The following is a 27,533-nucleotide window of genomic DNA, read 5'->3' on the forward strand; positions in this document are numbered from 1 at the left end:
TCTGCTACAGTTCATCTGGAGACTTTGACTGTCACACTTACTTCTGTTTTTCCTGCAAAAAGCAGCAGCCTTCATTTTTTACTCTGAAAAGTGGTCCGTTATGTAATATGTTGTTTTCTTTACTGACAAACTTTTTTTTTTTGGAAAGTAATCTTTGGAAATCTAAAATGCTTTTGTACTGACTCACTCAATAATGCAGAAGTCATAAAATAAACATATATAACAAAATTTGTGCTAAAAAGGGTGCCTATCTATCTATCTATCTATCTATCTATCTATCTATCTATCTATCTATCTATCTATCTATCTATCTATCTCCTGTTGTGTACTGTAGTTTGAATTCAAGAGCTGCAGATTATTACTTTTGAGCTTCATTATCATGTGCCTCATAGCACATCTCACTGATGCCCAACGAAAGGTCTATAAGGACAGATGAATCAGATGAAAGCTTAGACTGCGCTGATATTTACACTGCATTTACAATTACTTTGTTCTTCTTTGTTGATATCAAATTCTTCTCTCCATGCCAGGTAATATCATCTTATTTTCTAAGATGCCCTCACGGCTGTTCATCATGGCAGAGGGGTCAAACTTTTACAATTTGGTCTATAGTTTGAGCAGCACACACACAGAGAAGCGGCATACAGAGGTGCTAGAAAATGGAGTTCTAAAATTAAATGTATTGATTTATTTTGTGTGTGTGTGTGTGTGTGTGTGTGTGTGTGTGTGTGTGTGTGTGTGTGTGTGAGAGACTGCACGGTAATGGTTAAGCAGGTATTTTACACCTAGAGAATCAGGAGAACACAGACCAGCGGCATAGTGCTGGAGGCTAAAGCCATTGATCTCACACCTGTCACAATAAGTCCAAGTTAAACAAAGGATAATTGGAGTCAGTGTGAGTAACCACTACAACCTGAACAATAACTATATGGAGTCTGAAGTACATTTTATAACAGATACCATCTGGCTCATCTTATCTCATCCAGCTTAAAAGCTAAGCTTATTTATTATTTTCAAGTAGGGGTAAACTATTAAACTTGTGAAGACAAAGTTACTCAATAGCTTAAATATGCTTGCTGATGATAAGCAAATGCTGTATAGATAAAATATGTGGCCAAATGTATGTGGGCACCTGACCATCACATTCCAGATTTAGTCCCACTAAGGCTTCACTAGATTTTGGAGTGTGGCTGTGGGAATTGGTGTTCATTCAGCCACAAGAGCATTAGTGAAGTCCGGCACTGATGTTGGGCGAGAAATCCTGGCATGTATTTGGTGTTCCGAGTCATCCCATGTTCAGAGGGTTTGAGGTCAGGACTCTGTGCAGGCCATTCAAGTTCTTCCACACCAACTTTGGCAAACCATGTCTTCATGGAGCTCACTTTGTGCACAGGGGCATTGTCATGCTGGAACACATTTGGATGCCGCAGTTCCAGTGAATGGAAATTGTAATACTACAACATACAAAGACATTCCACACAATTGTGTGCTTCCAAATTTGTGGCAACAGTTTGGAGAAGCATCATGTATGGGTGTGATGGTCAGGTTTCCACATACTTTTGGCTGTATATGTAGTGTTGATAGACAGCTTTTTTCACTTCACTAATGGATGAAAGGCTAAAATAGCATGTTTGCAAAATGTTTCCAATTGCCATGTTTAAAGCAAGACTAATAAACAATGCATTTGCATAAATGTTCGCATAGAACTAATTTATTTGTCTTGCATGGTTCTGTCAGGGTGCAGACACTTTGTCGGCGGTGGCTGTCCATTGCTAGTGATGATGACTGCTTTGTTAGGATGTGCAGAAATGGAGACGGGCTGTGAGGCCCGCACCAGAGTGACAAAGTCATCCACAGCGGCACCACAAATGGCCTGGCTGAGCCACCATGGAATGCCTGGCCTCATGAGCTCTCGCATACTATTCTCCTCTCCTAGCCAAACACCTTGCACAGTAAGATAAGACAAACAATGTTATGCCCCCATTGTATTGTCTCTCTGAACCTCCAGACCTGATGCCAAGTGGTGCAGAAAAGTGCCACAGACCTGACAGGTATGGAAGTTGCCCTGCAGTGACAACTGACTTGCCGAGTGATACCATCCATTGGCTATTTGAGTGGATCTTCTGCATGCCATCTGATGGTGTGCCATTGACCCTGTTGGGTTCATCTGCCACACTGCACCAAAAAGTGCCCTGCTGCCAGTGCCTTATTGGTGATGTACTATTTAACCCATAGCTGGAACCCAGGCAGATGCTACCACTCTGGGTCAGAGTGGACCTGGGAGCAATGGTGGTTAAGGGGTAACTCCACTTTCCCCAATACTCAAGTCCTTCTGGACCTGAGACTCACCACCAGTTGCAGTTTAAGTCATACCCAGGACTAATACCCAGAGTTCAAGCACCCACAGATGCAGGCACAGGGAAGAGTGGGTATATCGCAAATTGGAAACCAAATCGGTAGACAGAAGGCGTAGTCAGGGTCGAGCAAGGGTCGGGCTTACTAACAGAACATCAGAGGTCAGGTGAAAGTTCAAAGTCAGATAATAAACAGAAGGTAGGGTCAAAGTCACAGGAAGTCAGGAACTATAATCAAAGGCTTGGTACGATCAGGCATGAAGACACAGAACAATACTTCGCAACTTGAGTGAGTGTTTGGTGAGCTTATATAGAGGGATGATTACTGGGAAGATGGGAAACATGCATTTCTAATACTCTGGAAAGGAGGGGTGCTGTGGCACTTGGGAAATATACTCTGGAGCAGCCATGTTTGGATGCCGCTCCGAACTTAGTTTTTTGGCGCTGTTACTGACAGGTTGACAGTAATTACAATCTTGTTGGATTTTTACTGTGAGTAACAGTAGACATGTTCCAAAACATGCAGCAGTGTCTGCTTTCCTTTCTGAAATGGGATTATAACTGTGTTAGCAAGTGGCAGGAAACAAACATCGTTTGGCACATTTCTTGAAACAGCCTGAAAGTTCTCAAAACTTTAAATGCTCATACCACAACCATGTAGATTGTAAGCAAAACTCTGTAATACATGCAAAAGGCAGGAATTCACTCATTAAATCTTTAACATGATTTTCAAAATTGAACAAATTCAACAACCAGTGCATTGCTGTCACCAAAATATATTATCCCTGAACAAATTGCAATAAACAATTGTCACGTCTGTAGCCGCTCGCACTCAAGGCTCCACTTCCCAGAGTTCACAGCAGCAACCTCCAAACATGGCCGCCATGGACTATGATAACCAACCTGCACCACTGATTAGTGCTACACCTGTTCCCCATATCACAATCACCACTATGTATATAAGGACTCTAGTTTGCACTTACCAACTGCGAAGTAAATGTTCAGTGTTCCCTTGCCTGACTTTACCAAGCCTTTTATCGTCATGTTGGTACTCTGGTTTTTGATCTTATTTGTACTTTGGATTTTACCTTTTTGTCTTTGCCTCTGATATTCTGTTTGTGCCTCAACTGACCAATGCCTGCTCTTTGACTTTGACATTACTTCATGATTTGGATTTGTTTGCCAGTTTGCCTTGATAAACTCTCTGCTGCATTTACATCAGTCTGTCACCTGTATTCCTGACACCAAGTCATTTAAATGCTTAAAGAATTTTGTCAGAAGCAAAAAACACTGAATTTGTGTGTCTTTATTAAATTTCTCCTCTTAAACTTTTATACTGAGGTCTATTATCCTCTGTAGATGATATTAACTGAATGGTATTTGTCAAAATTTATCCAATTGTACAGTAACGTTGAGTATTTATCAACACTACTCCAAAACATTCCATTCAAATCCAAAAAAGAGGAAAGCTCACAATATTGAAAATCACTATCATGTAAATTAGGAACTCTTCTGGACAAAGAAGGAGAAGGAAAAAAAAAAGACTGTAACCTCATTGACAATTCAAACATGCCAGTCTATCAGACTAAAGCTTTTCAAGATACCTTGCTTCAGAAAGCATCACCAAACATTCACTTCTTCCTATGTAGGAATGGCATCTTGGTCATGTTTGATATCTACAAGCTTCATACTGTACTCAGAAACTGTGGAACACAGGAACTTTTTGTACAGTAATACACAGTAAATGTGTATGAGAACTGATAGGTGATGTGCTGCACCAGTGAACTAGTAAGTTGGCAATCTTTTATAGATTGCAATACACAGTGAGATTAAACAGAGTGACTAGATGTCAAGAATCCAACGCAGTCTCACAGAAAAAAAAAAAGTTTGAATGAAACTTATCTGCAGCACTTTCTTTGAATAAGAATACGTATGGAATAAATAATTTCACAATCATCCTTTTAAAACATATTCAGCGTAGCCCATTTCATGTGTAAAGCTTGTGCTTTTCACAAAATAGGAGTAGCCTTACTGGTCTCATGAGACGTCTCTGTTTCTCTGCAAACACCATCAGGCTTTCAAGTCACTTGGTAATGCAATACACAATACAGGTATTTTCAAAATGTGGAAAGTCTTGGTATTGTCAACAGCCTAAAACCTTTCCAGATTTTGAAAATACATGCATTATTATACCCTGTTACAATGTACTTGTCTGATTGTGTTTCCAGAGAAGAGGAGACGTGAAGCTTATTTCATGAGCCTGTTAAGTCTAAAAAATGTTCTGACCAAATGACTAATTGCTTTGCAGTATTTCACACAATGTTTTGAGAAAAATTATCATCATTTGGCACTTGTCTCAAAGCATCTGTGAAAAACTGTAATATTGTTGTGGCAGCAGTGGACAGAGAGGAGGTGGGTCAAACTGGCAAGTAAAGTGTGATGATTTTAGTTACGCACTTTGAACTATTACTCTTGTCCACACCCATTTGTGTGCTGCGCCTGACACAAGGGCTGTTTATCACATGCACCTGTCCTGGATTAGAGCACAGTGTGCGCATATAAAGAATCCACACGCACAAAGACTTTGTGAAGTATACTATATACTCAGGACCCTGTGTCTGTGAATACTAAGCCTTGTATCTCTGTGTTTACTCTGGTTTTGACTTTGTTTTGTTAATTGGACTCTGCCTTTTGTTTCTGCCTCTCCGAATGACCCTTCTTCTGTTTGTGCCTCGAATGACCCTTGCCTGTTTCCTGACTCTGTCCATGCCTAATGTTTCTGAACTGTATGCCTGCTTGTTGTTTTTTAATAAACACACTTCCAGCAATTACATCCGTCTGCAGCCAACATCCCTGACAGAATACTTCGCCAAACAATGAATGTAAAGGAAGAGAGATGGCAGGCTGAGCAGCACCACATCATGGCAAACGCAAGAGGGAACAACCTCTAAAAATTTTGGGGGGGATACCTGGAAGGCTGACACAGCAGCAGATTTGGAGGCTTTCACGCTGGGCTCCAGCAAGGACAAGACTGTCGCTACGCTGTCTGGCTCTAGTGAGGAGACTGTCACTCCACTGCCTGGCTCCAGCGAGGACAAGAACATCGCTCTGCCGCCTAGCTCCAGTGAGAACGAGAGCGTCGCTCTGCCACCAGGCTCCGACAAGGACAAGACCATCGCTTGCACCTTGCCGTTTCACATTCCTGGTAACTGCCCGGCTCACTTCAGGTATGTTCCAGAACATCTCAGAGACTGAGTTATCACATAACACACCTCACCAAGCACGGCCCATGCAGGCATTAGGGGCACAAACCAGCTCCTCTGCACCAAATACTGGTGGCCCCATATGCTCATTGACATGCACAACTATGTCTCATCCTACACTGAAAGTGCCCATGTCAGAATGCCAAAGCCCATGTCCATGCCAAAGCCTATGCCTGTGTCTGAGCCCATGATCAAGCCCGAATCCACACCATGTCTAAGTTTATGCCTATGCTAACACCAGTGCCAATGCCAAGATCAACATCCAAGCCCATGTTCAAGTTCATGCCCATGCTAATACCAGAGCCCATGCCAATGTCAGAGTCCAAGTCACTGTCCAAGTCCATGCCTGCATCCAAGCCCACATCCAAACCCAAGTCCATGCCAAGATAAGAGTCTAAGCCAGAGTACAAGCCCATGTCCACGTCTGAGTCCATGCCCATGCCAGGGACCATGCCCATACTCAAGCTTAGGTCCATGCCCGAGTCAACACACATGCCGACATCTGAGTCCATGCCCATATTCAAGTTCATGCCCATACTGACTCCAGGGTCCATGGCCATGCTCAAGCCCATGTCTATGCCTGAGCCCACATCCATTTCCATGCCTGAGCCCATGTCAAGTCAAGTCAACTTTATTGTTAAATATGCTGTACATGCTGGACATACAGCACAGATGAAATTTCAGTCCTCTCTGACCCACGGTGCAAACAGGCAGTGCAATAAATAAAAAAACAGAATAATTGAAATAAGAATAATTGAAATAAACAATACAAACAGTATTCTTATTTCAGTTATTCTATTTTTTATTTATTGCACTGCATGTCCATGCCAGACTCCTTGCTCATGTCTATGCCTGAGCCCATGCCCAAGCCCATGTCTATGCCAGAATCCAAGCTCATGTTTATGCCTGAGTCCCTGATAATCCTCATGCCCATGTCCAAGTCCAAGCCTGAATTAAAGCCTCCACTGGTGTCTACATTCCCATTCAAGGACCAAGCCTCTGCCTAAGCCCAGGTTCCGGTGCCATGTCCTTCCCGAGTCAGAGAGGAGCTCTGAGGGGACTCTGTCCAGCACCAGGTCCTCAACCCTGAGACCAACCAAGGAGGTTTTTAGCTCCCAGAGGGAGCTTTTTTTGGGGGGGGGGCCTTTATTGTTTTGTTTGTGCCCCAAATGACTCTTGCCTATTTCCTGACTCTGTCCTCACCTCACGTTTCTGATTTCTATACCTGCTTGTTGTTTTTTTAATAAACACACTTCCAGCAATTACATCCATCTGCAGCCCCCATTTACTGACAGTTCTCACCAGTATCAGGTTACCCACAGTTTATTTATTTGCATCTTGTGTGTGCTTTCAGGAGAAGCCTGTAACCAGAGAGAAACAGAGATGAGAAACATGGAGCTGTGGTGTATGTGTGCTTATGTGTTGAAGGAGCTAAAATTGCTGAAAAGTGAAAGTAGCAAGAAATAAAGCTCATATTTGCATTATCACAAGCCCGCTTGCCTGCCGTCTCATCATTTTTGCCTCGAACCCTACAACTGTTATAATCGTCTTGTGTAATTTTTTGTTGCAGAAATCTTCCTTTGTATTTATGTTTAACTTAGATTTTAATAATATTCAATGTTCTTTTACAGGACCCTGTGATTGAATTTTGCTCTGGGCTCCAACCTGTGTTTTGTACACATTAAAGGAACAGTCCACCGTACTTCCATAATGAAATATGTTCTTCTCTGAATTGAGATGAGCTGATCCGTACCTCTCCAAGCTTTGTGCGACCTCCCAGTCAGTCAGACGCGCTGTTACTCCTGTTAGCAATGTAGCTAGGCTCAGCATGGCCAATGGTATTTTTTGGGGCTGTAGTTAGATGCGACCAAACTCTTCCACGTTTTTCCTGTTTATATAGGTTTATATGACCAGTGACATGAAACAAAGTTCAGTTACACAAATTGAAACGTGGCGATTTTCTATGCTATGGAAAGTCCGCACTATAATGACAGGCGTACTAACACCTTCTGCGCGCTTCAACAGTGCATTGATACCAATTGATACCATATCAATGCGCTGTCGAAGCGCGCAGAAGGTGTTAGTACGCCTGTCATTATAGTGCGGACTTTCCATAGCATAGAAAATCACCACGTTTCAATTTGTGTAACTGAACTTTGTTTCATGTCACTGGTCATATAAACCTATGTAAACAGGAAAAACGTGGAAGAGTTTGGTCACATCTAACTACAGCCCCAAAAAATACCATTGGCCATGCTGAGCCTAGCTACATTGCTAACAGGAGTAACAGCGCGTCTGACTGACTGGGAGGTCGCACAAAGCTCAGAGAGGTATGGATCAGCTCGTCTCAATTCAGAGAAGAACGTATTTCATTATGGAAGTACGGTGGACTGTTCCTTTAAACTCAGACATCCACCTGGAATTCGTTAGGCCCCACCCCTGATGTTGGCCCTGAGAATTATCAGCACTCCTCTACAGAATCATTTCCAATGAGGAACACTCGTATCACTCACCATTATCAACCATTCTTCTTGCAACAGAATCTGAAATTACACGATTAGATAGATAGAGAGAGAGATAGATAGCTACAGGGGTGGCATGGTGGTGTAGTGGTTAGCACTGTTGCCTCACAGCAAGAAAGTTCTGGGTTTCAGCCCAGTGGCTGACAAGAGTCTTTCTGTGTGGAGTTTGCATGTTCTCCCCATGTCTGTGTGGGTTTTCTCTGGGTGCTCTGGTTTCCCCCCAGTCCAAAAACATGTACTGTAGGTTAGGCTAATTGGTGGCTCTAAATTGACTGTAGATGTGAATGGTTGTTTGTCTCCAAGTATCAGCCCTGCAATGATCTGGCAACTTGTCCAGGATGTACCCCGCCTCTTGCCCATAGTCAGCTGGGATAGGCTCCAGCTTGCCTGCGACCCTGCACAGGATAAGTGGTGATGCATGTATGTATGTATGTATGTATGTATGTATGGACGGAGGGATGTTAATCCAGAGCTACATTTATGTGCATTTGTTTTTGCTCTGGTCAACATGGTGGTGCAGTGGTTAGCATAGTCACATCCCAGTATAAATGTTCTGGGTTTAAACCTGGAAGCTGACTGGGGCCTTTCTATGTGGAATTTGCATGTTCTCTGCATGTGTAGGTTTCCTCCCAAAGTCATATGGCCCTTTTCCACTACCCTTTTTCAGCTCACTTCAGCTCGCTTCAGCTCACTTCAGCCCGACACGGCTCGCATTTCGACTATCTAAGAACAGCACAACTCGGCTCGCTTCAGCCCTGCTCAGCACCCAAAACTCGCACGGTTTTGGAGTGGGGCTGAAGCGAGCCAAACCGAGCCGAGTGGGGCTAGGGGCGTGAGGAGACACTCCCCTGTGCACTGATTGGTGAGGAGGAGTGTCCTCACACGCCCACACACGCCCCGCGAGCACGCTGGGATCTGTAAACACCGTAAACCCGGAAGAAGGAGAATTACGAATTACGAGAATTATGAAGCCTTATGCGCCTCGCCTCATCTATACGCTCTTGCCAGTATCTGTTGGCGTTGTCAGTGACAACAAGCCACAGCACCAAGACCAGCAACACTAACGACTCCATGTCCTCCATGTTTATTGTTTACTCTCCGGGTCGTGAGACTACCGCTTAAAAGGTCACTGATGTCACTGTTTGCGCCGCCTAACGACATCACCTGACGTCCACCCACTTTCGCTAACTCCACCCAATGTGTCCACCCACTTCCAGCCAGCACGGTTCAGCGCGATTGTAGTCGAAATGCAACGGCAACAGCCCCGCTCAGCTCGACTCAGCCCAACTCAGCACGGCACGGCTCAGCCCGACTCAGCCGCGCTGGTAGTGGAAAAGCGGCAATAGATTACTTTGAGAGGCTACTCTAAATTGCCCATAAGTATGAATGGTTGTTTGTCTCTGTGTTAGCCCTGCGCCAACACATTAGGTTGGTGACGGGCCCAGAGTGTACTGTGCCTCTTACCTGAAGTCTTACCTGAAGCTGGGATTGGCTCTAGCTTACCCATGACCATGATGGCTAAGCAGTATAGATAATGGATGTTTTTGCTTTATGTATTTATTATTGCTGCTTTTTTCTTCATTATGTCCATGTTTTGTCTGTACTGTAACTGCTATCATGCCAATAAAGCCACTGAATTGAATTACACCCTCTCCCCCCACACACATACTGTACTTTCTAGCTTTAGTTTGTGGTGTGTACAATAGAAGCCACGGAGCAGCTTTCTTTACATAAAACTGCTACTTAAACAAGTTTGCTCATTTACGCTATTTATCTGTATCTAAGTGGAAGGACTGATTTGTTAAATTTGATTAAAGATGAGTAACAGTGACAAGTCGGCTCTCGCATAATGGGTAGTGTGCTGCATTAGTGAGAGTCAGTGGCTCTAGAATGGCATGAAGCAGATGGCATCAGACCATGCATGACTATCTGATTCTGTCACCAGCTGGCTTTATGAAACACTGGCATTGCTCTGGAATTGAGTGACATCTCCATGAGAAAGTTTCCCACACTTAATGTGTCACAACACATCTTGCCAAGGACACCTGCGCAACTCTTTATATGCACAAGTGTAAATGTTTCAGTCAGAATTTTACCTAGCTGGAGTGTTTATCATTTTAATTGTGGAGTCTCCATTAACCTCTATATTTCTCATTGTACAATGTGCCCATGCATATTACCTTAAGTCACTCTGAATAACAACAATGGCCAAGCTAATTCATTAAGCAAATTAGCTTGCCATTTTTCATGCTAGTTAATGCACAAGCCATGCTTTCAAAGGCACTTTTCCTAAAGCTTTCAGAGGTGAAAATGAATCCTTAAAAATTCAACCATAATTCAGTTCATGAAGCAGATTGAATGTCTGTAGAATTATTGTGCAGGACTCATTAGGGGCTCTGGTATTCCTCAAGAGAAGGATAACTTAGCAATGAAGACATGACTGCACACACTGGACCACTAACAAGATTTAAACACACATTGCTGAAACTGTTACCATACCTATCCTTGTCTGATTCTCTCTCTCTCTCTCTCTCTCTCTCTCTCTCTTTTTTCCTTATCTATTTTTCCTATCTCCCTCTCTGAATAATGGCTTTAGTGAAATTTAACACAAGAAATTTAACTTGTATACTGCTAACAAATCGTTTGTGTCCTCTGAAGAACAATAAGGAAAAACAAGAGGCAGGGTCTCATATTTAGTGGCAAAAGTAACAACCTGCCAAACTACCTACCATTACAATAACAATACAATATAACAATAAATGCATTCAGTATTCTCTGTCACATTCAGGTTTTACAACTATATTTTAGAGGCAGAAATAATGGCTGGTGGAAAAAAATGCATTTTATGCATACTTAGATGCTTTTGTTGATGTTCAATCAAATGTCTAATCTACAGCTTAGTGTTTATGTTTGCTAATTACTTATCTCAACTGTGGCAATAAATTTAGAAAGTGTGATATTTCATTAGTTTGTGAGACATTCTGTTTTCTAGTTTAATTAAATGATTTTACATGCACAACATATATTATTGTATAGGTCTGTATTTAGAGTAAGCAATTTAAGTCCAAAAGGTACACTATATAGTTAAAGGTTTGTGGACACCTGACCACAACATATTCACGTGTTTTTTGAACATCTCTTTCTTGATTTAGTTTCTCCCTTTCCTGTTATAATAACCTCCACTCTTCTGAGAAGGTTCTGAAAGTCAGAGTTCTAGTTCACCCCGAAGGTATTCAGTGGATTTGAGGTCAGTGCAGGACACTTGGGTTCTTCCACCCCAACCTTGTTAAACCATATCTTCACAGACCTCGTCATTATCATGCTGGGACATGTTTGGGACTTTTAGTTCCAGTAAAGATAATTCTTAACGCAACACCATAATGCCAAAATTTGTGTCGACACTATGGGGAAGTCAAACATGTTTAGGTGTTGTTCACACACACTCTTTTGGCCATGTAGTGTATATTGTGGAAATAATCCCTATACATGGTTGGCATATGCAGACGCTTAAATTAATTTTCTGGGTGGCACACAAACACTAGCCTTTAAAGGTTGACTTGCCTTTCAGATTTTAAGTGTAGGTCATAAAAAGAATTTTCCCTGAGGCCCAATTGTTTTTGTTTAGTGGACTGAAAGCTACTGAATTCAAATCACAGACTTCCAATTTTATAAGTTTTTTTTTTTTAAATAGAACAATTAATGAGTTTAGTGGCCCTAATTCTCTGCTATTTTTTCCTGCTTCACCGTGACCCAATTCAAGATACTCCATCATGCATCATGTGGTGGGCTTTCCCCATTCACACAAGACATTGTGGGATACAAATTTGAAACAGAAGAGAAAAATGGAGGACGTGAATGAAACGTGAAAGACCGACTACAGTAACAAAAAGCGAGAAGAAAAGATGTTATGTTCTGAAGGAAAGGAAATGCAGGAGCAAACTAATAAATATCCATTGTCAGCGAGCACCTTGGTGTGATCAGCTGTTCGTTTAGCGACAGAATGATGTTACTGTCAGTGCATGGTCAAGGTAAACCTGTAGATGGCAGTAGTGCAACACTGGATGCCAGCTGCCGTAAAACCCAAAAGAAGAAGAAAAAGAAGTAAAAGAAGAGGAAGAAGAAGGTAAAGCATGTGCATGCACCCATGGATGACTTCTGTCTGCTTGACTGCACAAAGCGAACAATTTCATGCACATTATTTGCTAGGGAATCCCCTCAAATTAAATAACTTCTCAGCCACAGAATGGCCTGATATTTTCAGATATTACAGAAATAAACATATCACAATGACTAAATTTCACCAATTTTATGAAATCGAAAGGCCGAATCGCATTAAGCCTGAAAAAAAAATGGGGGATAGAAAATGTGGACTGAAGAAGCAGATCTTTTTTCTTTGCTATCAACTGCAATACAATGTAACATAACAGAAAAAAAGCTACTGACAAAATATTTCTGCATGTATGATCCTAGTTGTAAATATTATATTAAGCAGTGCAAATTGAATTGAGCAATATGGCTTCCATCCTCATTATTCGGCAGCTCCAGCACATCCTCTTTTTCTGCCTGTTGAACAACAAGTACAGCAGCAGAAAGCATGACCCTAAGGCAGGGTTTAAAAAAAAACAAAAAACAAACAAAAAAAACGTATCCAGTTATTTTTGCACATAATTTATTGTATCTATTAGATACTAGCCTAAATACTGTAGATGTCAAGAAATCATAATGTGTGCATGTACAGGTGCTGGTCATATAATTAGAATATCATGAAAAAGTTGATTTATTTCAGTAATTCCATTCAAAAAGTGAAACTCATCTCATTATCTCTAGCCGCTTTATCCTGTTCTACAGGGTCACAGGCAAGCTGGAGCCTATCCCAGCTGACTACGGGCAAAAGGCGGGGTACACCCTGGACAAGTCGCCAGGTCATCACAGGGCTGACACACAGACAACCATTCACGCTCACATTCACACCTACGGTCAGTTTAGAGTCACCAGTTAACCTAATCTGCATGTCTTTGGACTGTGGGGGAAACCGGAGCACCCAAAGGAAACCCACGTGGACACAGGGAGAACATGCAAACTCCACACAGAAAGGCCCTCGCCGGCCCCGGGGCTCGAACCCGGACCTTCTTGCTGTGAGGCGACAGCGCTAACCACTACACCACCGTGCCGCCCCAAAAAGTGAAACTTGTATATTATATTCATTCATTACACACAGACTGATATATTTCAAATGTTTATTTCTTTTAATTTTGATAATTATAACTGACAACTAATGAAAATCCCAAATTCAGTAATCTCAGAAAATTAGAATATTACTTAAGACCAATACAAAAAAAGGATTTTTAGAAATGTTGGCCAACTGAAAAGTATGAACATGAAAAGTATGAGCATGTACAGCACTCAATACTTAGTTGGGGCTCCTTTTGCCTGAATTACTGCAGCAATGCGGCATGGCATGGAGTCAATCAGTCTGTGGCACTGCTCAGGTGTTATGAGAGCCCAGGTTGCTCTGATAGTGGCCTTCAGCTCTTCTGCATTGTTGGGTCTGGTGTATTGCATCTTCCTCTTCACAATACCCCATAGATTTTCTATGGGGTTAAGGTCAGGCGAGTTTGCTGGCCAATTAAGAACAGGGATACCATGGTCCTTAAACCAGGTACTGGTAGCTTTGGCACTGTGTGCAGGTGCCAAGTCATGTTGGAAAATGAAATCTGCATCTCCATAAAGTTGGTCAGCAGCAGGAAGCATGAAGTGCTCTAAAACTTCCTGGTAGACGGCTGCATTGACCTTGGGCCTCAGAAAACACAGTGGACCAATACCAGCAGATGACATGGCACCCCAAACCATCACTGAGTTTGGAAACTTTACACTGGACCTCAAGTAACGTGGATTCTGTGCCTCTCCTCTCTTCCTCCAGACTCTGGGACCTTGATTTCCAAAGGAAATGCAAAATTTACTTTCATCAGAGAACATAACTTTGGACCACTCAGCAGCAGTCCAGTCCTTTTTGTCTTTAGCCCAGGTGAGACGCTTCTGACGCTGTCTCTTGTTCAAGAATGGCTTGACACAAGGAATGCGACAGCTGAAACCCATGTCTTGCATACGTCTGTGAGTGGTGGTTCTTGAAGCACTGACTCCAGCTGCAGTCCACTCTTTGTGAATCTCCCCCACATTTTTGAATGGGTTTTGTTTCACAATCCTCTCCAGGGTGTGGTTATCCCTATTGCTTGTACACTTTTTTCTACCACATCTTTTCCTTCCCTTCGCCTCTCTATTAATGTGCTTGGACACAGAGCTCTGTGAACAGCCAGCCTCTTTAGCAATGACCTTTTGTGTCTTGCCCTCCTTGTGCAAGGTGCCAATGGTTGCCTTTTGGACAACTGTCAAGTCAGCAGTCTTCCCTATGATTGTGTCGCCTACAGAACTAGACTGAGAGACCATTCAAAGGCCTTTGCAGGTGTTTTGAGTTAATTAGCTGATTAGAGTGTGGCACCAGGTGTCTTCAATATTGAACCTTTTCACAATATTCTAATTTTCTGAGATACTGAATTTGGGGTTTTCATTAGTTGTCAGTTATAATCATCAAAATTAAAAGAAATAAACACTTGAAATATATCAGTCTGTGTGGAATGAATGTATACATTATACAAGTTTCACTTTTTGAATGGAATTACTGAAATAAATCAACTTTTTCATGATATTCTAATTATATGACCAGCACCTGTAATAATGTCAGTTATTTATTACACTTTTAATTTGCTGTTTTGATTTGCAGAACACTGTTGAAGGATAAGCTGACCAAGTACTCATCTACCATGCTTATTGCTCACATTAAGTAAGTGTAGTTAATAAGTGCAGTAGATGTTTAGTTCAATATATTTAATCTTGACCTTTAATGACATTCCATATTTTTTTGGAGTGTCTTTGCTCAACACATGAATTTCATTGTGACATATTGTGGTTACGGGGCGGCACGGTGGTGTAGTGGTTAGCGCTGTCGCCTCACAGCAAGAAGGTCCGGGTTCGAGCCCCGGGGCCGACAAGGGCCTTTCTGTGTGGAGTTTGCATGTTCTCCCCGTGTCCGCGTGGGTTTCCTCCGGGTGCTCCGGTTTCCCCCACAGTCCAAAGACATGCAGGTTAGGTTAACTGGTGACTCTAAATTGACCGTAGGTGTGAATGGTTGTCTGTGTCTATGTGTCAGCCCTGTGATGACCTGGCGACTTGTCCAGGGTGTACCCCGCCTTTCGCCCGTAGTCAGCTGGGATAGGCTCCAGCTTGCCTGCGACCCTGTAGAACAGGATAAAGCGGCTACAGATAATGAGATGAGATGAGATATTGTGGTTACAACAAACTATCAGGCTGTGGTGCTAGACATAATACTGCTCTTCACTTCAAGCTATATGGCCTTTTGAGGTCATAAAATCAAAGAAATTTAAGTCCCTCTGAAATTTGGTCATTGTGTTATATGTTTATTTCTGCAATATCTAAAAAAAACCAACAACAAACAAACAAACAAACAAACAAACAATCAAACAAACAAACAAACAAAAACAGGCCATTCTGTGGCTAGGAAGTTGTTTAATTTGAGGTGATTCCTTAGCAAATAATGTGCATGAAATCACTCGCTTTGTGCAATCAAGCAGACAAAGGAAGTCTGTGTGTGCATGCGCAGGTTTATCCTCTTCTTTTTCTTCTTCTTTTGGGTTTTACAGCAACTGGCATCCAGTGTTGTATTACTGCCATCTACACTGTGTTTGAACTGCTGCCTTCAGCCAGACATTACAGGACATTAACAGCTAGAACAAACAGGATTAGGAACAGTTTCTATGCCAGTGCCATAAGGGCATTAAATAAAGCAAACTTGTACATTCAGTAATATAAATATGATACAATACAGGATTGTGCAATGCCGTCCACACCATAGGATGTGAATGTTGCGAGTGATGATTGTTTTAAATAACTTTTTTAATTATTTATTTATACATTTATTAGTTTATCTTGTTGCATTATTTTCATAGGTTTTTAGATGCACTTTTTTTTTGCACCAAGGACTGCATTTCAATTCTGTTGTATTTATTTACAATGGCAATAAAGATATTCTATTCTACAGGTTTACCTTGATTGTGCACTGACAGTTACATCATTGTCGCTAAATGAACAGCTGATCACACCAAGGTGCTCGCTGACTGCTGATATTTATTAGTTTGGTCCTGTGTTTCCTTTCCTTCGCAACATAACGTCTTTTCTTCTCGCTTTTCGTTACTGTAGTCGGTCTTTGACATTTCATTTGCACACTCACATCCTCCATTTTTCTCTCCTGTTTCAAATTTATATCCCACAATGCCTTGCGTGAATGAGGAAAGCCCATCATGTGATGCATGACGTAGTGTCTTGAATTGGTTCATGGTGAAGCAGGAAAAAAATAGCGGAGAATTTAGGGCCATGTGGCCCTACATTCATCTCATCTCATTATCTCTAGCCGCTTTATTCTGTTCTACAGGGTCGCAGGCAAGCTGGAGCCTATCCCAGCTGACTACGGGCGAAAGGCGGGGTACACCCTGGACAAGTCGCCAGGTCATCACAGGGCTGACACATACAGTAGACACAGACAACCAGTCACACTTACGGTCAATTTAGAGTCACCAGTTAACCTACTGTAACCTGCATGTCTTTGGACTGTGGGGGAAACCGGAGCACCCGGAGGAAACCCACATGGACACGGGGAGAACATGCAAACTCCGCACAGAAAGGCCCTCGTTGGCCACGGGGCTCGAACCCAGACCTTCTTGCTGTGAGGCGACAGCGCTAACCACTGCACCACCGTGCCGCCCCCTACATTCATTAACTGTTCTATTTTTTAAAAATAAATAAAATTGGAAGTCTGTGATTCGAATTCAGTTGCTTTCGGTCCACTAAACAAAAATAATTGGGTGTCAGGGAATTTTTTTTTATGACCTACACTTGAAAAATCTGAAAGTCAGTCTACTTTCAAGTCAATATCATGCAAGTATCTTTTCAGTCTGTAAATAGTTCCTCACTACACATACTTATTTCAATTCTGAATATGTTCAACTATGTTGTTTTTAATTTGTTTTTACAGATTAAAAAATAAGTCAGTTATATTGAGTTACAATTGGAAAAATGTTAGGTGAGATGATCTTCATAAGTAACATCCACAAAACCGCCTCGTAGGAAATATGACAGGACATTTAAGGTACTGCTTGTTGTCACAAGAACACAAATCTACCCTTTGCATCTGCACCAACACTGGCCCCTAGGAGAAAGAAACTAAAAGTCTGGACCAAAGATGGTACAAATTACTAGAGTCTGCAAATTTCAAATGGCACACAACCTACATCACTGTTCCACCCATGTCCGTGGATATGTTTTCATGAAAATGCCAATGAAAATAGCAACTGGGTGGAGAAATGGCTTATGACTAGCCAAACTATTAATACCATTAACCCCTTGGCTGCCACCCATAATTAATTATAATGTGCCAGGCATATAGGGCAAAAATAGGTCAAAATTGGGATATTTTGATAATCTTTCTCTAACTTGTTCAGAACTTTATATTTTTAATATTTGTATAGAAAAATCATAAAAAACACTGTTGTAGAGTAAAAATAACTATAGTAATCAAAAACAACTTCAAAAACATCCAAAAAAAGAAAAAACAAGACAACGGGTCTTGTCAATGAGAACCTGTCCATAAACATGAATTACTAGTACTTGAAAACACAATGTACACCAAGGGTCCATGTATTCCAAATAACTGGGTACCATTTTTATGATGGGCTTTGGTATGAGCCTACCATGAATAGAACTCACAAGCTCCCAATTGAGAGGCAGACATGCTAACCACTAGGCCAACTCACAGTAATGTACCACTGTGAAGTAAAAATAATGTGTTCATGTAAGGTACATAAAAGGAGGTGTTTATGACGAGTAAATAATGTGCCATGTAAGGTACATAAAAGGAGGTGGTTTGTGACATATGTCATAAGGCACAGCGGTAAAAGATTTCATGATGTACATGACTCGTCCAAGGGCACTGAAGGGGTTAAGGTGTAAATAATGCTCCATATAGACAAACTGTTAGTCACATGACTGTCATTAATTCAGTTTTAAATTAAATTACTTGGTAAACTTCAAAGTGTCACTGCAGCCATTCCTTTGATGGGAAATTATGCCTGTTTGTGCATATGAGCACATACTGTATGTCCATTTGAATAAATAGAGCAGAAATAAAACTATGTCATGATGCAGTTGCAGTGACTGAGTAGCAGAGCGGCTCATTATAGCACTATACAGGCAGAGTCTGCATCTGGTTGCAGACTTACCCATGGCGTGTTGTCTTGTCTGTAAGATCTCCATGTTCTGCCTGAGTCACTATACTGCAGCTGGTAGCTGCTCACCCAGTCTGTGCTACCCCATCGGCCCTGTGTGGCCACTGCTGTCACCTCCAACCGATCTCTTAGGTCCAATTGCAGCCAGGGTCGACGGTCCTCACCGTCTGGAGACCATCCTCCAGAACCTGCTGACAGAACAAGGAGGGAATTAAGAAGGAAGGAAGTTAAGAGCAGTGACATAAACCAAACAATAGAAACTATGTTAGCAGCTAGGGCTTGTCCTCTGATGGCAATCTCTAATTCAGATCTAGAGGACAATGAACAGACCTTAGAGCAGTGTAATATTGCACTACAGTAGCCAAAAAAACAAACAAACAATGACCTCTAGGACTGTAATAGATCTAAAAGCTCCTCGGTGCTTCCGTATTTGTTTGTATTATTCTATATCCTACCTGACTCCAAGGCTCGAGCACATGCAAGGTGCCCTGCTAGTTTCATCTACTTTCCTTTCGCAAGTGATAATGAAATGAAGTAACTAGATTCCCTAGCCAAGCCAAGCCAAGAAGGCTTTATTTGTCACATGTACACTCAAGCACAGACTTAAGCACAAAGTGAAATTTAACTTCTGCATTTAACACATCTGAAGCAGTGAACACACACATGCACACACAAGTGAGCAATGAGCGCACACACATACCCAGAGCAGTGGGCAGCTATGCTACAGCGCCCGGGTAGCAGTTGTGGGTTAGGTGCCTTGCTCAAGGGCACTTCAGCCCAACCTTAGGCCATGGCTGCCCCATGTTAACCCTCATTGCATGTCTTTGAACTGTAAGGGAAACTGGAGCACCAGGAGGAAACCCACACAGACACAGGGAGAACATGCAAACTCCACAGAGAAAGGCTCCCTTCGGCTGCTGGGCTCGAACCCAGAACCTTCTTGCTGTGAGGCGACAGTGCTAACTACTGCACCACCATGAAAGGGCTTTGAGAAATCTAATTCCTTGTCCATCAATAAACAGCAGCTCCCTGTTCCACATGCTCAAAACACAGAATCTGCCATAAATCCACAATGAGGATGAGAATAAAGACTGGTTTGTTTGTTTGTTTGTTGATAGTGAAGAGGAGAGAACTGGGATTGGTTCTTACCGTCATTACCCCTAATCTCAGACCCCAATTCCATTCCTGATCTTTTCATTTTCTCAGTCTCAGATCCAACCCCAGTGTCAATCTCAAACTCTGCTTGTAAACCAGGTTCAATAATTGTCCCAGTTTATTACTCTGTTGGCTTCTTTCCTGTGTGTCTGTCAAAACAGGTTTTGGCCTTTCTCAGAGTCAGGCCATGCATTTCGAATCAGAATTAGCCTCTTAACCATCCCCTGTGTTGGTCCCATGCCCTGCTCCTTTCTCGGTGTTCCTGTTAGTCATAGATCCTATTGCTTTCCCAAGTGTCAGCCTTAGGTTTGTAGACATCAGGCCTTTCTCTGGTCTTTTCTCTCCCTTGTTTGCTTCTCTAAGCAACAAAGACCTCCTGGTTGCTTTCTATTTGCCTTTTTATTTTGTCTTTCTTAACTCTTTTTCCTAGTTATCGAGCTGTTTTCTGGTTTTGACACTGCAGTGAAGTGAAACACTTCCTTCACCAGCCAATGACCATTTTTTGATTGTGTTGCTAAAATGCAGAGGAAAGTGCATGTTAGTCCAGTACCCCAGGCTGGGTTGTTCTCGTTTAAGAAAATCAATCAAATTATTTAAACCATTATACTTATGTTCCTCTGTATGGCATTACATGGTTTGAATATGCCTACAGCTTTAGCCAGTTATTCATCCCCTGCTTGATGTCATCAAATCTCAATCAGAACTTTTCAGGAATGGAGAAAATAACTTTCCAACCTGCTAAGTGCTCCTGCAGTAACTTCAACATGTGAAATTCCACCACCAGAGCATGATTTAGACATCAAAATAGGAGATTGACAGAGAGAAGCTAGAAAAAGCTATCAAAGGCTTAAACAACTACAAAGCTCCTGGTTTTGACTCCATCACCACTGAAGCGCTTAAGTATGGCGGCAATTCTCTATCAGAGAGGCTACTTAAACTGATCAATGTAATCAAGAACAGTCTAAAACCACTGAGTGATTGGACTAAGACCATCATTGTCCCACTGTCAAAAAAAGATTGAACCAAGATAAAAAAAATTACAGAGGCACAACACTGATGAGCATTGCTGCAAAACTTTACAACAAATTACTCCTGAACCGCACAAGCGACCAACTTGATGTGAAACAGAGCCAACTAAGCAGGTTATCGCCCAGGTAGAGGATGCACTGAGCATGTCCACACACTCAGGAGAATCCTGGCAAGTTGTGATGGAAAGAATCTGCCTCTAGTAGCAGTCTTTGTTGACTTCAAGAAGGTCTTTGATTCAATCGATCGTACCGTCCTGTTTAAAATCCTCCAACATTACGGCATCCTAGAACCTATCATTAAAGCAATTCAAATCTTATGCAAGAACACAGCATCAGCAGTAATCATCAATGGTGCATTAACAGGAGTTTGAGGTGAAAACTGGTGCACTCCAAGGCGATGTACTCACACCCTCTCTCTATCATAGTGATCGACTGGGTAATGTGAAATGCTGAAATCGAAGATCTGGGTTTCAATACCCACAAAAGACAAATCTCAGACACCTGGAAAAGAAGATCAGGGACATGGAGTATGCTGACAATATTGTCTTGCTTGAGAACACGGTTGAGAATGCTCAAAAACAACTTGTGTGTTGTCCTCTGCAGCCAAAGAAGTTGGACTTGTCATTAATATGGAGAGAAAAAAAAAAAGTTGACAAAAATCCAATCGGCCAATGTACCATCAAGCTAGAGGGGAAACACCCTAGAAGTAGTGGATGATTTCCAATACCTTGGTGCTTTTGTGAATGATACTCTCTGTGATTTCAAGCACCATAGGACTAAAGCATTTCCAGCCTTTTGGAAGCTCAAAAACATCTGCCAATCCAAAGCTCACATCAGCCTCAAAGTAAAGTTCTTTAACACTTCTGTTCTTAGCGTCCTCTTATACAATACAGAATCTCATAAATCAATCAATGAATCCCTTGAGAAGATGATTGTCTTCCAAACCCAGTGTCTTGTCAGAAATGGCAAGCTGAGGTGACGTGAGGACCCAAGAGCAAACTCAAGACAGGCAGTGTACAAAAAGAAACTTCTTTAATGAATATTGTTTAGTTTTTTTTTTTCCTTTTTTATCAGACATCTAATTTTTTAGGTTTGTTTACCTGACATGTTTCGACGTACGACTGTCGTCTTCCTCAGAGTGTCACCGGATGTTATTGGTGACGCATCTTTTATCAGCTGATGTTTCCAAAGGCGTGGCCTTCCTGTCTTCCACGCCTTCGGAAACATCAGCTGATAAAAGATGCGTCACCAATAACATCCGGTGACACTCTGAGGAAGACGACAGTCGTACATCGAAACGTCAGGTAAACAAACCTAAAAAATTAGATGTCTGATAAAAAAGAAAAAAAAAAAAACAATATTCAATATAAGACATAATGAACGTAATCGAAAGAAAAAAAAAAGCTTCTTTAATGAAGTATAGAGCAGAGGTACAGTAGAGTTCAGGCAAAGTCAATGGTCAAAGAATGGGCCAAGAGGTCAAAACACAGAAGAGCAGGCAGGCACAGTCAGGGACAAAAACAGGACAGAAAAATCTTCACAAAAACTGAAGAAAACAAGGACAAGGGAAACCCAGACAGAGAAACAGACAGGTAGAACAGGAGCAAAAACTGGACAGAAAACTAGGCCCAAAAAAAAAACCCACGGGGGGGGGCCCCTCAAGAAGCCACAATACCAAAGGACTATAGCATGGCAAGGAAAGTCTACAAAAGACAGTCTGACAACTGGAGCAGCTACAAACAGCTAAGTAGGCTCTGGCTGATGGGAGAGGAGTGGTAGCAGGTGTGGGAGTGCCTTCAGGGAAGATGGCCTCCAGCAGGGCAGGACTAAATTCCTGTCCCGGATCCGGCCTGGAGCCGGCATGGAAGTCCCACAAACTCAGGCATGGATGGACTGGACTGGACTGGACTGTGACAGTCTTTGAATAATTCTGAACATCAACAAAAGAGATCACATCACCAACAACTATATATACGAGCAGACAGGAACGAGACCCCTGATAGAGACAGTAATTCATTGGCAGCTGTCTTTTATTGGTCACTCAATCAGGAGGAATGAAAGTGATCTCATCCAACAGTACTGTCTATATGTTCCATCTCATGGTCATCGAAGCAGAGGAAGACAGGAATCAAACTACTTGCAACATGTTGCCAAACTTCTAAGCAACAATGTCATGCTGGATGAGAGGGAAGTGCAGATTGCTGCCAAGGATCGGGTCTTGTGGAGATCAAAAGTTAAAGCCACCTCACGTTTCTTTACCACAAGATGAGACAGAACCGACCAAGAAGGTGCACATACAAGTATCAAATAAGTAAAAAGTTTAAACCAATTATTTAAGAGATCATTTTCTGTAGTACAAGGTGCTATGGGCTGTTTACCTCTGCCAACTTTGTTAGAGGAGGTTATGTTTTCGCCTCCGTTTGTTTGGTTGCTTGTCTTTTCCCAAAGTAACTCAAAAAATAGTGAATAGATTATGATGAAATTTGGAGGAAAGATGAGCTAACAATTGATTAGATTTTAATGCAAATTCAGATAAGTATGTAGATTCAGGATCCAGATATGTATGTGGATCGAGGATTTTTTTTTTTGCTTGTTCCTAATGTAACTCAAAAAGTAGTGAACAGATTTTGATTAAATTTTGAGGAAACATGAACCATGGACCAAGGAACATTTGATTAGATTTTGAAGCAAATCCGAATATGTGGCTTGACAGAGGTATGCACTCTGGTGAGTGCCCTTCCAGTTTGTCTCTGTGTTAGCCTTGCGATAGACTGGCGACCTGCCCAGGGTGTACACCGCCTCTCAACTGAAGTCAGCTGGGATTGGCTCCAGTTTCCCCCTCGACACTGATGGATAAGCAGTATAGATAATTCATGGATGGATGAATAATGTGCTATGGAAAAGTGATGTCCAGACTGTGATGCTTTAAATATCGATTGGCTTCAGGAGATTGTTGATTCCTTACTGCTTTACACTGTTAAAAAATATATCTTGTTTTAACTTTTAAAAAAAAGTTTTAAAGCAACTGGGCTGCTTTAAAATTTTGAGATCATTGAAACTCATATAGTAAGTTAAATTGATTGCCTCATTTTGCTAAACTACTATATGAGTTTCAGTGAACTCAACACTTTAAGGCAGCCCAGTTGCTAACTTTTTTTTTTTTTTTACATTAAAACAACAAACTGTGGTTGCTAAAGAAGGCAACTGGACTTGCTTGAAATTCTTGAAGACGTTTCACCTCTCATCCAAAAGGCTTCTTCAGTTCTGTCTGATTAGTGGGGAGTTCCAGGTATTTATCCTCTACTGGATCAAAAGCAACCGTAAGGAGAGTCGTTGAGGTCACCTGGGTCATTGAATCATCCTGTCGGTGTAGGTCCCTGGAGGCAAGGTGTGAACGGTGTTAGCAGCCTAAAGAGTCGTTAGGGTGATCTGTGGGTTGTTGGCTCTTTGCCATCATGTGAGTCATTGAAGTCAGCTGAGTTTTGGTGTGGATGTGTGTTCAGTTTTCTGGGAAGTGTGCCAAGGACTGCGTTGTAGGTGGCTGATAAGTGGTGTCTCAGACCACCTCCTCTGTTCAGTGATGGTTGTTCCAGGTTGATGAAGATGGATTCTTTTACTCCTCTTTCAAACCACCGGTCTTCTTTGGCTAGAATGTGTACATTACAGTCCTGAAATGAATGTCCTTTGTTATTGAGTTGAAGATAGACTGCAGAGTCCTGGCCTGAGGAACTGGTACTCCTGTGTTGAGCCATGCGCCTGTGAAGCGGTTGTTTCGTTCCCCCAATGTACAGGTCTGTGCATTCCTCACGCTGCATTGAATTGCATACACTATGGTGGGGTTTACATTAGACCGTATCAGCGGATCATCAGATTAACGTTTTTAAAAACGATTAGCGTGCACACAGCAACGTCAATACACGATTCGCGTGCACACAGCAACGCCAATACACGGATACGCTAATCACATGACTAATTCGGCACGTAAGTTGAAATGTGTCAGTGCGGCTCATCGCTTCCTCCTCAGCGGCTGCGCTCCAAATCACTCCGCCCTGAACAGCGAGTGCCCTCTGGAGGGTGCGCACTCCGGCCCTGCGCAGCTCACAGAGCGCGTGAGTGAAGCACACGAGCAATGATTCAGGACTGAGCTGCTGTGCGCAAGTCACTTACCACTTGCAAGTGGAAGGATGGCAAGCCTAAAGACCATCATAACTACACAATGGGCAGTATTTGCATCAGTATTTGCAGTATTTTCATACTTTTATACTTTTTAATGAAAGGTGATACAAGGCGGAAGTCCGCGCCGTTTTTCAGCAGTCGCGTCACATGACCAACGCCAGCGAATCAGGAAGGTGGATGTCACAGTGACGTTGTCCAATGACGACGCCAGCTAGAGCTCAGCACAGCGTATCCGCGTATTCTCAATGTTTACACAGCACCGGACCAGACACGATCTAGATTGAATATGTGGACCCTGGCGGATTCCCGTTTCCCGGCGTTTCCAGGCGTTTTAATGTAAACGGACAGTGCATCCGCGAAGAAAACGAGACAGATACGGTCTAATGTAAACTTGGCCTATGTTGTCCTGTTTGTGTCTGGGTATTCTGTCCTTAGGGTGGACCAATTTCTGGCTCAGACCATTACTGGGTCTGAAGTGTACAGGGATGTTGTGTTTGTAGAAGATCCTCCTGAGTTTCTCAGATAATCCAGAAACATAGGGAATGACAATGTTCTTGTGTTTGTTGCTGTTTTCTTCCCTGTCTGTTATGTTTCTTTTTCTGGTCTTGATAAAAGCACAGTTGGGATACCTGCACTTCTGAAGTGCTTCCTTGATGTGTTTTTGCTCTTTCTCTTTTCCCTCTACCATTGTAGTAATATTCTGTGCCCTGTGATGTAAGGTCCTAATGACCCCCAATTTGTGTTCCAGTGGGTGGTGAGAGTCAAACAGTAGGTACCGGTCTGTGTGTGTGGGTTTCTGGTAGACTTTGATGCTAAGGCTTCTTTAGCAACCACGGTTTACTATGACTTGGATGACTGAGAACCTTCACAGTTAAAACAATTTTTTTTACAGTGTATCTAGGGTGGCACGGTGGTGTAGTGGTTAGCGCTGTTGCCTCACAGCAAGAAGGTCCGGGTTCGAGCCCCGTGGCCGGCGAAGGCCTTTCTGTGCGGAGTTTGCATGTTCTCCCCATGTCCGTGTGGGTTTCCTCCGGGTGCTCCGTTTTCCCCCACAGTCCAAAGACATGCAGGTTAGGTTAACTGGTGACTCTAAGGCTACATCCACACGACAATGGCAACAAGATGTTATTTAAAAAAATCTCGCGTCCACATGGGCAACGATCAGTAAAATATCAGGTCCATATGGCAACGCAACGCTTGCTGAAAACGATGCAATACACATGCCACACCTTTAGGGGCGCTGTAAGACGGTCCCTTCGGAGACACCAGAACAATAGAAGAAGTAAGGACGCATGCGCATAAACTATTATGCGCGAGACTTCATATTAGCCACAAAGTCAGAAAAATCTGTTTGTAAAATTATATTATAATGACCAAATACAATGAAAAGTATTTTTCCAGTCTCACCTGTGAAAGGTAATCCCATGTGATCTTGTTTGGATGGTAAACCTGTTGGTACAGTTAAACGCAGCACATGAATGAGGCCTCTTTATTCTCCGCTTTGACCCATCCAATATGGTGGCGAGGATGACGTATGATTCTACGCGGAAGGCGGCGTCTTTAATGGTCCGGAATAAATTGAATGCTACACGTTGATGGATTAATTTGTTGTTCTACGCCCTTTTTGAGGAATGTATTGTAGGACTTAAACCAACATCTGAAGAGGTGAGATCGCTCCTTTTTTTTCCCTATTTTTGCTGGCGGGATTGACTCTGCCCTAAGAGCTATTCTCTCTCTCTCTCTCTCTCTCTCTCTCTCTCTGTCTCTCTCTCACTTTGCACCATTACACAATAAATATTCACAGTGAAAATATTTTGTAAGCGCGTTTCATGAGCCAAGTTATAGGATTTGTTGACAACTCGCATCGAGTTCGTTACACTTCTACCCGGCGTGAAGCACTGACAGTCATGTGGTTGTGACGTCATCGTAAACAAATCCGTTCTACTCATCCAGACGACTTCGCAACGGCGCCATTGCCAGATCTTTCCACTCTGGAAACCGTTCTCAAAAGATTGCGTTTTGGGGCACCCAAAACGCTGGTGCCGTGTGGACGCCAGGCCGAAACGATAAACAATTGTATCGGATTCACCTGAATCCGTTGCCGTGTGGACAGGGCCTAAATTGACCGTAGGTGTGAATGTGAGTGTGAATGGTTGTCTGTGTCTATGTGTCAGCCCTGTGATGACCTGGCGACTTGTCCAGAGTGTACCCCGCCTTTCGCCCGTAGTCAGCTGGGATAGGCTCCAGCTTGCCTGCGACCCTGTAGAACAGGATAAAGCGGCTAGAGATAATGAGATGAGATGAGACAGTGCATCTATTTCACATTGTACAACACTGCTTTTCAGCATGGGTCTTGTCTGTGGGCATGACTTTTGCAACTGCAAAGTCATATTAACATTTCATTTACATACAGATGATAATGGACACTGACATTTGAAAAGTCTCAGTTACTTCGTCATTAGGTTTAGCTGTAAAGTCCCCCCCCTTTAAACTCGGTACAATTTATATACAATTCCATAAAACACAAGGCTGTGCAAACAGCAAAATATAGGTGCTTACAAAGACATATCACAGGTTTATCAGGTATGCACCACCTGGATGTTACCATCTTTCTTTCTGAATTAATTAAATAATTGATTGATTTATTGATTGATTGATCCATCCATTTATTCATTTCTTTATA

At 42.3% G+C, this 27,533-nt stretch overlaps 1 protein-coding gene across 1 annotated transcript in view; it reads right to left on the minus strand.

Moving 5' to 3' along the window:
* The window catches only part of cntnap5l (contactin associated protein family member 5 like), a 272,765-nt gene that overhangs the window by 155,010 nt on the left and 90,222 nt on the right, over positions 1-27,533 (minus strand). Inside the window, exon 3 of the mRNA XM_060940691.1 lies at positions 18,486-18,679. Coding sequence (XP_060796674.1) covers positions 18,486-18,679 — 194 coding nt within the window. The remainder of the gene's footprint in view (positions 1-18,485; positions 18,680-27,533) is intronic.

Source organism: Neoarius graeffei, chromosome 15, assembly GCF_027579695.1.
Source record: "Neoarius graeffei isolate fNeoGra1 chromosome 15, fNeoGra1.pri, whole genome shotgun sequence".
In the NCBI taxonomy this organism is placed as follows: Eukaryota; Metazoa; Chordata; class Actinopteri; order Siluriformes; family Ariidae; genus Neoarius; species Neoarius graeffei.